Source organism: Sinocyclocheilus anshuiensis, unplaced genomic scaffold, assembly GCF_001515605.1.
Source record: "Sinocyclocheilus anshuiensis isolate Anshui unplaced genomic scaffold, SAMN03320099.WGS_v1.1 scaffold1036, whole genome shotgun sequence".
NCBI classification, from domain to species: Eukaryota; Metazoa; Chordata; class Actinopteri; order Cypriniformes; family Cyprinidae; genus Sinocyclocheilus; species Sinocyclocheilus anshuiensis.
The window spans coordinates 105997-121183 of NW_015550226.1; the positions used below are offsets into that span (position 1 = coordinate 105997).

The 15187-nt window shown below is 36.2% G+C and overlaps 1 protein-coding gene across 1 annotated transcript in view; it reads left to right on the top strand.

Annotated features, from left to right (window-relative positions):
* Positions 1 to 542: 542 nt before the first annotated feature.
* Positions 543 to 15187, top strand: part of LOC107661016 (sal-like protein 3) — a 59469-nt gene continuing 44824 nt past the window's right edge. Inside the window, exon 1 of the mRNA XM_016450462.1 lies at positions 543 to 624. Within this exon, the coding sequence (XP_016305948.1) occupies positions 543 to 624 (82 nt within the window). The remainder of the gene's footprint in view (positions 625 to 15187) is intronic.

Below are 15187 nucleotides of genomic sequence, written 5' to 3' on the forward strand. Positions count from 1 at the left end.
TTTTTTTTTTTTTTTTTTACACCGGAGGACGACGTGTTTTTATTGAGAGAAAGAGAGAGGCAATGCTTATGTTATGCGTTCATCGTATCGACTAATGGAACAGCGGAACCTGCGAACTAGCAGAAAAGTTAATCTGAACAGGAGCAACCCGTATCACTCACTTTTCTCTCACTAACTGTCGGGAATATATTATACCATTTGAAGTTAAGAGTAAAATCATGCTAAAATGAACAATTGAGGAAAAGCCCTACAGAGCAAAGAAAACATTTGACCCTCCTCCTTTTTCTCTGGGCGTTAGAGGTGATTTTGGGTGGATGGTGATATTTGAAGGTGAAGTTGCCTAGCAAATTGCGGAGTCCGTCCCTCATTTCCATATGAGTGTGCCCACGGGAGCTCTGCTAATCCAAAGTATCATTCACTGTCATAATGATACATTCACATAATAGCAGATCATCTCCGTTATTTTGCAGCTTGACTTTTTGAGTTTTGTTCAGAGGATCTCTGCTTATGTTCACGAATGAGGTAAATCTTGCAGCAGAAGAATGTCCCGTCGGAAGCAAGCAAAACCACAGCAGCTGAGATCGGACGAGGACCCTTCACTTCTGGAGCTGCTCCCTGAACACGGTAAGTGTGTTGCTATCCCTTTACTGTGTGGTGCGTTATTAAATAAAATAATATTATATATAATATAATATAATTAAATAACTGACTCTTTGTAATTCTAAAGTAGTGTTATAACATTATTATAGTTCATGTATTTTCACATTTGCGAGCTTATTTTGAAGTTTACTAAAATTGTTATGCATTGTTTTGTTTTTTTCGCTTTTCGTATATAGGCTAGCCTAGGACAGGTGCGACTTAATATCGAAAAACCGAATATCGAAATGTAATATCGAAATTTTTCTGACGTTATATTTTAACATATGCAAGTCAAAGCGGAAAGTTAATATGACGTTAAAATGCTTCTGTTAAATATACATTAGTGTAGTCCTCGATAGATATAAATGATTGGAAATATATCGACTTTTTAATGTGACTCTTAAATTAAACAGCAAATGATGGACTTTGGAGTTCATATGAAATTTCAAATATTAGGCTAGCTAATACAACAAATAAATAATAACAAACAACGGCAAACAAAGCTAATAAAAAAGCATACAAATACAGTCGCAATGCAGCGATTAGGTTAATCAAGTTGAGAGATTCACCTAAAAATCCTAATTTATCTGAATTTATCTTGTGTGTGTGTGTGTGCGTGACTATGCAGAAGCATCCTAAAAGCAGGTTTTGTTACTCGGAGACACTCCAAACTTTTAACCGAATGGCTTTACGAAGACTTTAAATAAAAACGGGCTTAAAAAAATTAAGTAGGCTACCTTTTTTTGACATTTAACTTTTTTTCTTAGTTTTAACTTGATATTTTTGCTTAAGTCTTCACTAAATCACTGACAAAAGGAGATAAAAAAGGAAAGAAAGTTATCAGTTTCACATGTATATTGACGATGGCACAAACTCTCTGGCATTGCACTCATGAATTAAAACAATACGGGCTTCTACATGATTCTATTTTCTACAAGAACACTTACTATAAAATGAGTTCTTAATAATAATAATAATAATAATAATAATAATAATCACATGAAAGTAAAACCCTTCCTCATATATCTGTTATTCAGACTCAGTCACCCAGAAGAGTATTATAACATTTTTTTTTCTAGTTTATAAACATCAGCTACTTTATCATATTTATTGCTAAATTATTTGTTTATTATTATATTATGTTATGCTATGTTATGTTATATTATATTATATTATAAGTATAATTATTACGTTTTTTAAATGAATGTCAAAAGACTCAACCTCATGAACAAGCAATATGTCTAACAGCAGCAATATATATATATATATATATATATATAATGTTTATTTGAAAAATAAATAAAAAATAGTGTAAATATGCATGTAATCCAGATAAACTCATAAATCTATCAATACATATTTTAAGTACATATTTGCCATTCTTGTGTACATATACATATAATAATCACAGTAAGTCAAGAGAGAATTAACGAGAAATGCACATTGAACATTTATTGACAAATGAAACTAACGTATTTGAACTCTTGCAGTACTGAGCATATTATGTTGACTTGTATTTTGGTTTTTGGCAGTATACTGTTGATGTATAATCTGGATTCTACTGCATATGATTAGCAACAGAAGTATTGATTGTTTCCCCATTACAGTGATCTAATGACACGATTGGTCATGCTGTGAGAATTTAACCATTTGGTCTGACTAAGGTCTAAATGTCCAGTACACCATTGTCATTCTTCACATTCACTTAGAGGAATGTTTTCCAGTAAGAATGTTTGAGCAACTTTGTCATTTTCTTAATGAGCGCAGTGTTTCTTTAGACATTTCCTCTGTTCCTCTTTGCACAAGTATTTAAATGCTCATTTTGATTCTCTTTTGGTTGCCTTGCTTTTAAAAGAAAAAAAAAATAATTATTTTGTGTGGGAACTCAATGGTGTGTCAACAAGAAACAATCATTGTCCCCCCAACAAGTCAGTCCTGACCTGACACAATTGTCCCTGAGGAAGGCTGCTTAAAGTGCTTTGATACTGCATGCTCTTAACCTTTGGCTTTATGGCACCGTCATGGGTGGCCAATAGATGTCAAATATTAAATGCAGCTTATGCAGATGTTCTATTGACCTGAGGAAAGTGGCTCACATATGTCCTATGAAGTATTAATTATAATAGTCTTTATGTTGTCTTTCATCTCCAAACAACCAAAGCGTTCCTTTCAAACTTTTCATTATGTACACCTAACACAGTTTACAACATCAAACACCAAAAATCTTCCATAAAGATTTTAATAAAATTTTTTTTTTTGGCTGATACATTTGAATTCCCTGTGTATTTTTGAACACTACTTTTCCTGTCTTTTATATTTCCCAGGTCACTAAGTAAGAATATTTAAGTAACTTTGTCCTTTTCTTAATGAGTGCAGTGTCTTTTTAGACATTTCCTCTGTTCCTCTTTGCACAAGTATTTCCATGCTCGTGTTGATTCTCTCTTGGTAAGCCACTATATAGAGAGATACCAGATATATATATATATATATATTTTTTTTTTTTTTTTCTTTTTCTAGTGGGTGCAGGACACTATAGTTCATTTATGTAAGTGAGGATAGCAAAATAAATTAAACTGTGAAATATTATTACAAATTATTCATACAGTGGACTACCAGTAAAATGTATAAACATTTGGGATGACAAATTATTCAGACACTTTGACCTGACCATGTTTAAGTGTTTTTCCTTTAATTGCTAATGTGACCTTTTTTACACCACAGACTGAACTAAATTAGGCATTGTTGGTAATTGGTTGACTTAAATGGGTATTATCTAATTGTGTACTTTAATTTAACAGCTGAATAATTTTTGGTTGATTGTTATCCATTACATACATTTCTATCAAAGCTATCTGACATTTAGGGGTGTCCCCGACTAAGGATTTGCATAGTCGAATCAGCATTTTCTAATCTTGCCGATAATCGACTGATAGTCGAATCAGGGGCGCCTGCAGGATTTCTTCCGAGGGTACGCACAGAGTTTTTTCTTTTTTTTTTTTGTAATGGGGGGAGGTTGGATGTCAGCGAGAGCAGAATGAATGTGACATATGTTTTAAAATCAACAAAATGGTAAAATACATATATCAAGAGCATGCTCACAGATGAAAACAACAGAGAACAAAACAGCGTTGGATGAAGTGGATTAGAACCCTGCACGGGCCTCAAATATAGGCCCTCGCCAGTCTTTTTCCCCCTTCTCCCAAAAAAGCTTATACTATTGTTTCAGCCAGTGGTGGTTCTACATTGAATTACACCCTGGGCGAGACCCCCTTCGAGTTTTTTTAATGTCATCACATTGTTTAGAGCATAAGAAACAAATGGTAAAAAACATTTTTGAAAAATTATATTTTATTCATGTGTTATGCTATGTCCTCTGTAGTGGATACTAGGATTCAGTTGTTTAAAAAATAAAATGACATGAAATTATATGTATAGGCAAAAACAATGGAATTTTTTTTCAATCACCTATAACTTTTTGGGTTTCAGGATTTTTTTTAACCAAAATTTGTATAAAGATGATTCTCAACTATGTTATGAAAGATATAATGGAATGAATTGATACACCATTTTACTTTATGCAATATGTGGGTAAAATGGCCATAAATTAATATTCCCATTCAATGCAATGTATCTATACACTGTATCTAATTTGCATATTAATGTGTTCTTGGAGCAACATTTAATGAAAAAAGAAGTGTAATAATTGGAGTAATAATTGGCAACATTTTAATAATAATATCTAATATTTCATAGGAATATTGATGTATAATTTATTTCCATATTCACTTGTGTCTCCCAAAATGCCTGATAAACATGATTTAAGTCCTGATGTCCTCTACAATGGACATGTATGAAATCAATGCCCTGTTCTGTAACAGAAAGTAATTTTTTTATTTGAAACCCCATAACGTTTTGACATAACGTCTGAGATGTTGGTTTATGAAATACAATTTGAAAAGTAGTCCGATTTAAATTATAATTACACAGATTTGAAAATTTAATAATTGGCAACATTTTAATAATAATATCTAATATTTCATAGGAATATTGATGTATAATTTATTTCCATATTCACTTGTTGTGTCTCCCAAAATGCCTGATAAACATGATTTAAGTCCTGAATAAATGTGCGTTATTTGGAAGAAAGTCGAGGTGTGACTGACTTTAGTCCACTAATTCCATTAGAGTATTGCTCTATACAGTGGATCCGTCGTCCATTTCTGGCCTCCTGCCAAAGATATGTGAAGGTGAAATACGATCGGGAGTCTGCACAGGGTGTTTATTTTGAAATTGACATGATTTTTTGACTTTTATTTTGTATTTGCTGTGCGGTTTGGACGCGGCGTCCGTCAAAAATAGACTAGGCGCCTATCTTTAGCGAAGCGGCGCGGAGAGCAAGGGGTGAAAGGGCCTGAACGTGTCTGCGCGGCTCTGAATGAACTCCTTTTGTGGACGCGTTCTTCACGCAACAACGTACAGAAACAAGGCAACTAAACTCTAAAAATTCACTGCGTTTTATTATAATAGTGTTCTCATTATAATGTTGTGTATATGACAGTCCCAGTCATAGTTAATAATATTCTGCATTGTTGTTTGTACTGCTTGCGCTGCGCGCTGAAGAGATAATCACCGTAGTACTACAATAAAGCGCTTTACTGCAGCGTAAGAGGCCATTCACATATCGCGTTTTTTGGGCGCTCAAGTTCGTTATTTCAAATGTAGACGCGCGGTGCTCATAATGGAAGCGACGAGCACGCGGTGCGACGCACTCATTTTTTCCAGGCGCGTCCGAGCCACATCCAGATAAAAACATTTCAACTTTTCAGAATGCCGCAAGCGCACCGCGGGTCATGTGACAAGAACCAACCAATCAGCTTCATACTTTCCCGTAACAGCATTGAAAGCTCAGCCAAGATGAAGGAACAACTGGGCTGCGTTCAGCCCCGACAAAACGGAGCAAAACGTTTTTAAACGGAAACGGTGGTGCATTGAACACTGTTCTGATGACGCAAGAGTTGCAACTATGGCAGCTGAGAAGGCCATTCTTTGTGTTCTTTTTGAAGAATTTTCGGAGCCTGATGAAATCGGTATAAATACGTGTTTAATACTGTAAAATACGCTCGATGTTACAGTCACTGCACATGTCGTTCAACCCGGAAACCGTAGCAAAACGGTGCGAACTTGAACTTGCCCCTGGTCATAGCTGTACACAGGCCCGGACTGGCCATCGGGAGCACCGGGAGAATTCCCGGTGGCCTGGCGGCTGATTTGGCCCGCTGCCCTGTTTTTTTTTTTTTTAGTTATTATTATTACTAATAATAATTTATATTTATGCCTTCTCAATGTACCAAAGTGATAATTTCCGATTTTTTCATTCGCTAATAAATCAATAATAAATCATAAATTGGTTAGTTCTGACTGGCAGCGCTGCGCTTTACGAATCAGTTCACGTGTGTTCCGCGCTTCCGTGAAATGGTTCCGAACAGAACCGATGCGCGGGACTCGATGAAGGAGAGGAAGCGGCCAGAAGAAGCAGTAAAATGTAGCAACATCCTGACCTGTTCAGGGCTTCAAGTGCAGGTCAGTTTCATCTGTAAATACGCTAGATCATTTTGTTTTATTAACGTAGTTAAGTATTAAACTGCTAGTATCTGTTAGGCTATCAGTAGCACTAGGGGTGTTGCTAAGGGGGGGAAGTTTGGACGATTCTAAGGGCCCACGCACTTTTGGGGCCCCCAGAGATCTGTTTTATTAGTAGTAACAGTAGTAGTAATGTAATAGAAATTATAAATGTATCTACCAAAGAGTTACAAATAAAACAAAATTGCATTTTTATGAATTATCTCCCCCCATTCACTGCATGTTTTCATCCCGTACTACGTAGCCTAGAGTCACTGAGTGAGATCAGATGGTAAACTGTCAAATTAGAGATGTCTTCGAGTTCGGAGCCGGATGATTTGGTCAGTCGCACTTTTAAACACATTTTAGTTTTGCTATAGAAAATCTACAAAATCACACTCTGATTACATAGAGCAGCAGCAGATAAGCATAGAGAAGCAAGTGAGGTTGTCATGGCAACCAGATACACTGCACGCAAATTATGGCTGCGCTTCTATTTTGCCACACTAAACTTAGCAATAAACAAGTTTAAAATGAAAACGATCTCAAAGGAAGCTTTTATTAAGCAAAGCGAGGAGTGAATTAGTCACCCACTGTTTAAAAAAAATACTTTAGCTGGGTTTCAACAGGCAGGGTCACAATTATCTACAGTGTATGAAGCTAAAGATTTTTGGGTTAAGGTTCATAATGTAGAACATTTCTAACATTGTATGCTGTATGTGCATAGGTAGCTAGCAAACAAGGAATAAAGCTGTTAAGCTAATAGTCACATTTAGCTGAAGATCATGATTGAGAAATGTTGGATACTGGAAATGCTGCTATGCGGTATCCTATTTATTATTTTAGGATTTTTTTTGTTTGCCCCAGCGAAGCATTTCTATTAATATAACTGATTAAGTAGTCAAACTCATTCCATATCAGCAGAATAGTGTGGTACAGAAAGTCTATGTCCATAAAACAGGTTCTCAGCAGAATAGTGTGGTACAGAAATTCTATGTCCATAGAAAAGGTTCTGAATAAATTATGTTACTGACACCTAATGGTCAAAAGCAATAGCAAAAGTAATAGATCAATATTATTAAGCTGCAGACAAAGATTTTGAATAGCTAGGTTGCCTTGTACACTATATTGCCAAAAGTATTGGGACACCAATGACTTGTACATACACTTCCAAAATGGGAAATACAATTTTTAAATACATGAATTATGTTTCCATCTTTGTTGCCACAGTTTTGGAAGTTACCTTTTCTGTTCTAAAGAAGGGGGTGTCCCAAAACCTTTGTCCATACAAGTCATTGGTGTTTGGTGATGAGTTTATGGGTCAAGGTCTGCATTTAAAGTCACACCAGAGGTGTTCAGCTGGGATTAGGACTTGGCTTTCTGCAGACCAGTCACATTGTCGTGTTAGAATAGAAAAGGGTCCTGTCCAAACTATTGGTATAAAATTAGAAGCACACAATTCCCTAGAATATCATTATAGGCTTAAACATTAAGATTTGTACTCATGGAAATTACTAAAATAGTTAAACCTGTTCATTAGAAGGGGGTGTCCCAATACTTTGGGCAATATATTGTATGTTTGGTGCAGTAGGGGGCCCAACCTAATTTCCTTTCATAGGGCCCAAAATTGCTAGTGGCGCCCCTGAGTAGCACCCCATTATTATCATCATTCAGAATGCTGTGCTAAATAGGACATCAATGTCGATTGTAAAGTTACATCAAAAAATTTAGCTGAGACAGATATTCACATGGATTTATTGTACAGGGAGGGAGGGAGCTTGAGCAGACAGCAACACAAAAATAATATGAGTAACAGGCTCACAAAATATATTTGTTGACTTTTTCAACAAATATATCAGAATCAGAATCAGAAAGAGCTTTATTGCCAAGTATGTTTGCACATACAATGAATTTGTTATAGTGTCACAAGCTTCCAGTACACGGAGACAACAACAACACACAGATAATAAAAATTAGATGTGAATAAAATACACATGCATAAATATAAACCACAAAAAAATAATAAATTGTATGTACAGGTGTGCTATAGATGGAATAGGAATAGAATAAAATAAAATAAGTTGTAGGGATGTACTAGGGTTCAGGGTGATAAATAAGTATAAGGTTATTGCACATACTGTACTTCCTGTGTCAATTTGAGTCTTGTTAAAGATTTAAATCGCTGCAGAAGATGCTCCTCTGTCGGTCACGGATTATGGAAAGTGAAACGTAAATCTATAGGGGTGGTTGGATTTATTCACGCACGTTAAAATATTTATTTAAAGCTTCTTTCTTTTCAGTTTCTTATTTACATCATTATCTTAATAGGCTGTATATTTACTTATTGCGAGAAAACCTAGTTCTATGTGAAATCAGACATTTGAGCACCCCCATATATCCAAAATGACATGATCATAACACCTCTGCGAATATTAGACTGTAAGATTGGTAGTCGAATCAGGCTCCTCCTATCGAATCATTGAATCTTTGACTATTCGGGATCACCCCTACTGACATTATTAAGATTTTTTTTTTCTTACACAGTTTAACTCTGTTAACTTGTCTTGTCATGTTTTATTACCATTTTCTAAACTATACCGAATAAACTGTGATAATGTGAGAAATGCTGAAGGTGAATATATGAGGGGCCGTACAAGCCATAATTCATTCTGGCACTCTCACACACTTACATTCTCCTTTCACATACATACATTTGTACTCTCACACACTTACATTCTCCATTCACATACATGCATTTGTACTCTCACACACATACATTCTCCTTTCACATACATGCATTTCTACTGTCACACACTTACATTCTCCTTACACATACATACATTTCTACTGTCACACACTTACATTCTCCATTCACATACATGCATTTCTACTGTCACACACTTACATTCTCCTTACACATACATACATTTCTACTGTCACACACTTACATTCTCCATTCACATACATGCATTTCTACTGTCACACACTTACATTCTCCTTACACATACATACATTTCTGCTTTCACACACATACATTCTCCTTTCACATACATACATTTCTACCTTTTTTTTTTTGGTATCCATTACTTCCTGTTTAAGCAGGAAATCACTCTCAGACCAGGAAATACATGTGCAAGACTTGTTCAGCTCTTCCTCACAATTTTACAGTGATGCTATTCAAAGTCATCCCGTTTTCTTTTCAAGTACATATTTTAAGTTTTTAATTGTATAATATCATTATGTATACAAGTGTTATGATACTGATTTTTATCGTATTGACAGGGCTCAATACTAAGGACATTTTCTACTGGCCCGGTTTGGCCAGTGGTTTAAATTGTTTACTTGCCCTGGCAAAATTTTCACAGGCCTTGCCACAGTCAATCAATAAATCAATAAATAAGACTTATTGTTTTCATTATTGACTGTAACATTGTATTGTAATAAATGATAACCATTTTGCCCAAATCGATACAATAGTTCAAAGATAAAACTGAAATGAACCATGCTTTTTCAGATTTTTCAGGTAGGTCTATCTCTATTCCAGTTAAGGATGCACTGAACAGGATTTTTCGTGACCGATTCCAATTGCCGATTTTTTAATTTTATTTACAATCAAATGAGCCGATTGCTATACTCGTTGCCAATTTATTTCGTTTGTTGTTTTTTTGTTTTTTTTTACATTTATTAAATGTTTATTTTGCTCTGTTACTGGCCAAACTAACCTTAAACAAACAAACAAAAATATATGCAACATGAAGCAACTGCACAAAACAAAAACCATCAGACGGGATGAATGAATATTTTAATATTACTCTTTATTATTATTAGTGTTTTATTACCTAAATTATATGTATGTCTGCACTATGTCTGTAGGCTACTTTCTGTACTGGAAGCTCCTGACACCAAGACAAATTCCTTGTGTGTGTAAACACATGTGGCAATAAAGCTCCTTCTGATTCGGATGAAAATGCAAATGCGAAATTCAATCTCTGACACCAGGTGGTGCTTATAGAACAGTAGCAGTATAGCATTTCCTGGGTTATTGCAGTACGCAGCGCTGCGCTTATTAACACTCCTTTAATATGTATTTAACGAAGGTAAGAGGAAAAAAAAAATGCCATCGAAACTTTTCTGAAGACTGTTCTGTTCTCCTCAGAAATACATCCATATTAATCCCCACCCTAATTCCATAATTATGGTTTTCTTTCAGTATTTCGAGCATCACAAACAATGAATTTGTTCTGTCTGATACAGTATTTTCTCTGCTTGCGCAACTATTATCTCCTCTTTGTGTCCGTCTTCAGTGCATCTGTCTTACAGACAGAGGCGAACCAAGATGAAGTGGGGGCCCCAGGCAAAATTAATAGATGAGGCCCTTCTAAAAGTATACAACATAAAAAAGTAGTTAAAACATATAATAGAACATGAATTATTTAAAAAAAAACAAAGTTCTTATTCTTTAACAAAATATCAATCTTCATATTTATGGCAGAAGATACAATACTGTACAATACAATCTTGAAGATACAGTACAATCTTCATATTTACAGTAATGGATTGTCACCTTAAAAATGGTGCTTATGAGCCTTAGCTACAGCAAATGCTGTCACTATGTCATCCATATCCAAAGACCCTCGTATGTTCCATTCAATTGAAATTAGTGCCAGTGCTGACAGTCTCTCTTGGTACATTGTTGACCTGAGGTATGTTTTTATCATCTTTACTAGTTTTATTAGTTGCCAGCTAATTATATTAACTCAACTAATGTAATGTAGAAGAGCTAAATAAATAGTCAACTAAGTAAATGCAATGATATTTATTTATATTGATTTGTGGGCTCCACACTGGCAGCAAGACACAGTACCCAGGGATGCAAACTAATCATGGGTGACAAAGACAAGCACCCCCCCCCCCAACAAAAAAATAAATAAAACCCTACATTTTTAAAGACTTATATAATTTAAAGCCTTAATTATTATTATTATTTTTAACTCTGCCAAAATTCACTTTAAATGTTAACTTTCATTCATGAAGACGACAGGGGGAAAAAATTGTCTCCTGATGGAAAACAAAATTACCATTATATCCAGTAGATGGCAGCAGAGGATCACCCATTAGCTCAGTTGCCATTTCAACTCCCTAGTTTTTCTCACATCTTGCTTTTGGATTTATTATCAAATGACTAGGAAGTATAGCAAGTGCAGGAAGTCACAAAGTCTCATGTCATTTAAAAATAATTAAATAAATAAATAAGCCCAGACACCAACAGCCTAGTATGGTAAACTATTTAAATACTTAACTAGTTAACTACAAATTACGTTAATTATTAATTGTATAATAATTAAAGCTGCAGTCCATAAGTTTTGCCTCTTTGTCGACATCTCTGTTTGAAAACCTGGAATTGCAGCTGTGTGCAGAATTATCTAGCTTGCGTGGGTTGTGAGTCGGCACGGCTCCAGCGCGGATGAATCTAATGTTCCGAAGAGTATGTGTGGCAATCAGTCACCGCACCGGTGTGGATATTTACTGTACTTCGCATTCACAGATTCTAGCCTACGTCTTGGAATATGACCCAAATAAGAATTTTCACCGTATATTGCCATCTGAACAAGTAAGTAACAAGTCTGCCACATTTGTTCTGACCAACTGAGGAAAAATCATTACCATAAATCATTCTGGCTGCTGTGAGAAAAGGCTATAAATGATCGGCCACCTGCAGCAACCTCGCATGCGATAGCCTAGTAGCCGGGAAAACTTCATTATGTTTACAGACGTGACGTAATGACGCAGTGCCATGCTCGAATTTCCCGCGAAAACCTACCCATACCACTCAAAACAGAAAACATTATTATAAGCTAACCATTGTGAATCGGGCTAAAGTAAGGCGATAGTTTTGAACACTTGCTGGTTATGTACTTGCTCAAATATTGATTTCGGATTATTTTTAACCAAAAAAAGTTACGGACTGCAGCTTTAAATAATGCATTCAATATTTTGTTTTTTTTTAGATTTAATTTAAATATTACAATTTTCAAACATTGCCTAAAAAGGACACATCAAATGAGAGCTTTAAGTTATTTTTTACCTGTAGAAGCTGCTAAAGGCATCACAGACTTGTTGCTGCTGTAGTTTTGTCACTCTGAATTTACTCTGCATCACGTAAAGCACAGCTGTTTTGACATAGGCTTGTCAGATAGTTCTTTACGTCCATTGCTACAGTTATCTTATCACCGTCAATAGTGGATATATTTGGCGGATTCACTCGCTTAATGTTTTTACACTTGCGTTTGTCATTCCTGAAACAGTATACGTGGACGGTTCTCTTAAACTTTTCTTCAAACTGTGAATGTAGTATGTAAGAGACACCGAGCAAAGGGCGCTTCCATTATGGCGCAACTGTCCGAGCTTACTCACGCGAAAACTCCTCATATAATCAATAACTAACTACACAATGAATATCTTATTTACATTGTATATGCTTTCTTTTTGTCTTGTTATAATAGGAAGATATGTGAGCGTGTAGAACTATGTAAACTTGAGGGGAAAAAATTAGATCAGAGCGGATTCTGACTAACCTACAAGAAGCACCTCTGATTGGCCAGTGCTTTCAACAGAGATGCCTGTGATTGGCTACAAAACTCAACGCTGCAAAACACATTGTAAATAGAAACTTTTGGTTTTGTAATTCGAAACCAAAGCACGCACACAAAAACACACAGGAGCGTTTGAAAGTGGGTGACTTCGAGCTGGTACAGAATTGAGTTGATACTACTGTCTGTAACTGTAAAAAGATGCCTCCCCCACCCAAACAATTTAAAAAACTCAGAGGATCTACACGAATCACACAAATGACCCATTTTGAATTCAAAACGGCGAATTTCACCGAAAGGTGACAAGTTCACTGTTGCCAACTAATTTTCAGGGGAAGTTGCTAAAGGAAGGTCAATTTGTTGCTAAAAGTTGCTAAATGACGTTGTGATGTCATTGCGTGATGACGTCATTACGTAATCACGACGCAAAATTGTCACTACATCAAATCTCAGTAAAAATATATTTTTATGTTAATTTAGATTTGTTCGTAAAATAATATAAATGCATAATACAATGTTAAAATATAAATAACTTTTTATAAACAACATTGAATTATTAAACACTTCATAACATTCATTCACAACATTTTTGAACAATTACGAGTTCCCCTTCAGGAACTCGAGCTGCGTCGAGTCGCTTTGGGAACGCCCTTGCGTGACCGCGTTCTGAAGCACATGTCAAATCAGTCCAATGGAGTAGCGAGACGTCCCGAGCGGGGTGACATAAGCACCATAAAGCATAAAGGTGCATCCGGCAGAGCGCAAACCAGCTTCTGCTCTTCAGTAGCGCTCTGTGTATGTGTCTGTCTATTTACTGTTGTCTGTCCGCACAAGCATATATAAAAAAAACAATCATGAAAAAGTCTATGGCGAGCGATATCTGGCGGCGGGGGATACACACGATTTGTGTGTCTTTTGTTTAGGAGTGGAGCATGCACGGTCAGCTTTCGAGCAGTTGATTGTCATCACTGCGAGTTACTCTCGCTGCGTATGCTCCGCTCTCGCCTGGCTGTGTTTGATGAGAGCGGCCAGGCTCACGATCCCGCTGGCAGCGGTCCCGGGTCCCGGGATCGCGGGTGGATTTAGCGGAGGGATCCGAGATGGGCTTGTCCTTTTCTCGGTCCTCACCCCCTAGATCCGCGGCTCTCTCTCAGTGTTCGGAAGCCCGCGCTGCGGTTTCTTCCCACCCCCCCAGAGAGAGAGAGCACAAACTACACATTCTGAACAATTAGTTTTAAGCAGTGTATTAGTATGCTACACTCTAAGAAAATAATTCACAGGTTTTACCTGCATTTTAAATTACGCATTGTATTTTGTGTTTTTGGGTTAAAGGGTTACAACGGATAATGGATAACGGATAATGTCCTGGAAAATTACTAGAAGCCTACCTTTTCCATTTTTCTAGATATTTTTCTTACAGTGTACTAACTGATCAACAATCACAGGTACAACAAGGTGTATCATAAATTAACAAGTATTAAATTATTATTATTATTATCAAATTGAATAATTGCAAATAGCAATAATTTAATTCACGTAATGTGTGTACTGCTAGGCATCTTTGGTTTCCTTTTTTTGTGAAATTTAGATGGAAAATGGGTGCCTTTTTATTGTTTGAGTCACTTATCAAAAGTTGCTAAAAGTAGCCAAATAAAATTTTAAAATAGCTAAATTTGTTGCTAGGTGCTTTTGGAAGAAAAAGTTGCTAGGGTAGTCTGAAAAGTTGCTAAAAATTTAGATAGAAAATGTGTGCCTTTTTATTGTTTGAGTCACTTATCAAAAGTTGCTAAAAGTAGCCAAATAAAATTTTAAAATAGCTAAATTTGTTGCTACGTGCTTTTGGAAGAAAAGAAGTTGCTAGGGTAGTCTTTTGGTGAAGAAAAAGTACACACTTTTGAGTGTGTAGTAGAATAGTAGGCAAGCTTTGGGACATACTATCACGTCACACAACTGAGTCTTTAAAGGACCACTCTGTCGCACCTGTTACGCACCCTGTCACTGTAAACTGGCCTGTCAATAATCTTGTCACAGTCGTGCTTTTGGAAGAAAAGAAGTTGCTAGGGTAGTCTTTTGGTGAAGAAAAAGTACACACTTTTGAGTGTGTAGTAGAATAGTAGGCAAGCTTTGGGACATACTATCACGTCACACAACTGAGTCTTTAAAGGACCACTCTGTCGCACCTGTTACGCACCCTGTCACTGTAAACTGGCCTGTCAATAATCTTGTCACAGTTAACATCCTCCACATTTAATTTAATTTAACTTCCTACCGTACTGGAGAGAAAAGAAGTAGCTCGTTGATCTGCCAGTCGCGGGTCTTTCATGCGGAGAACTCTGCTC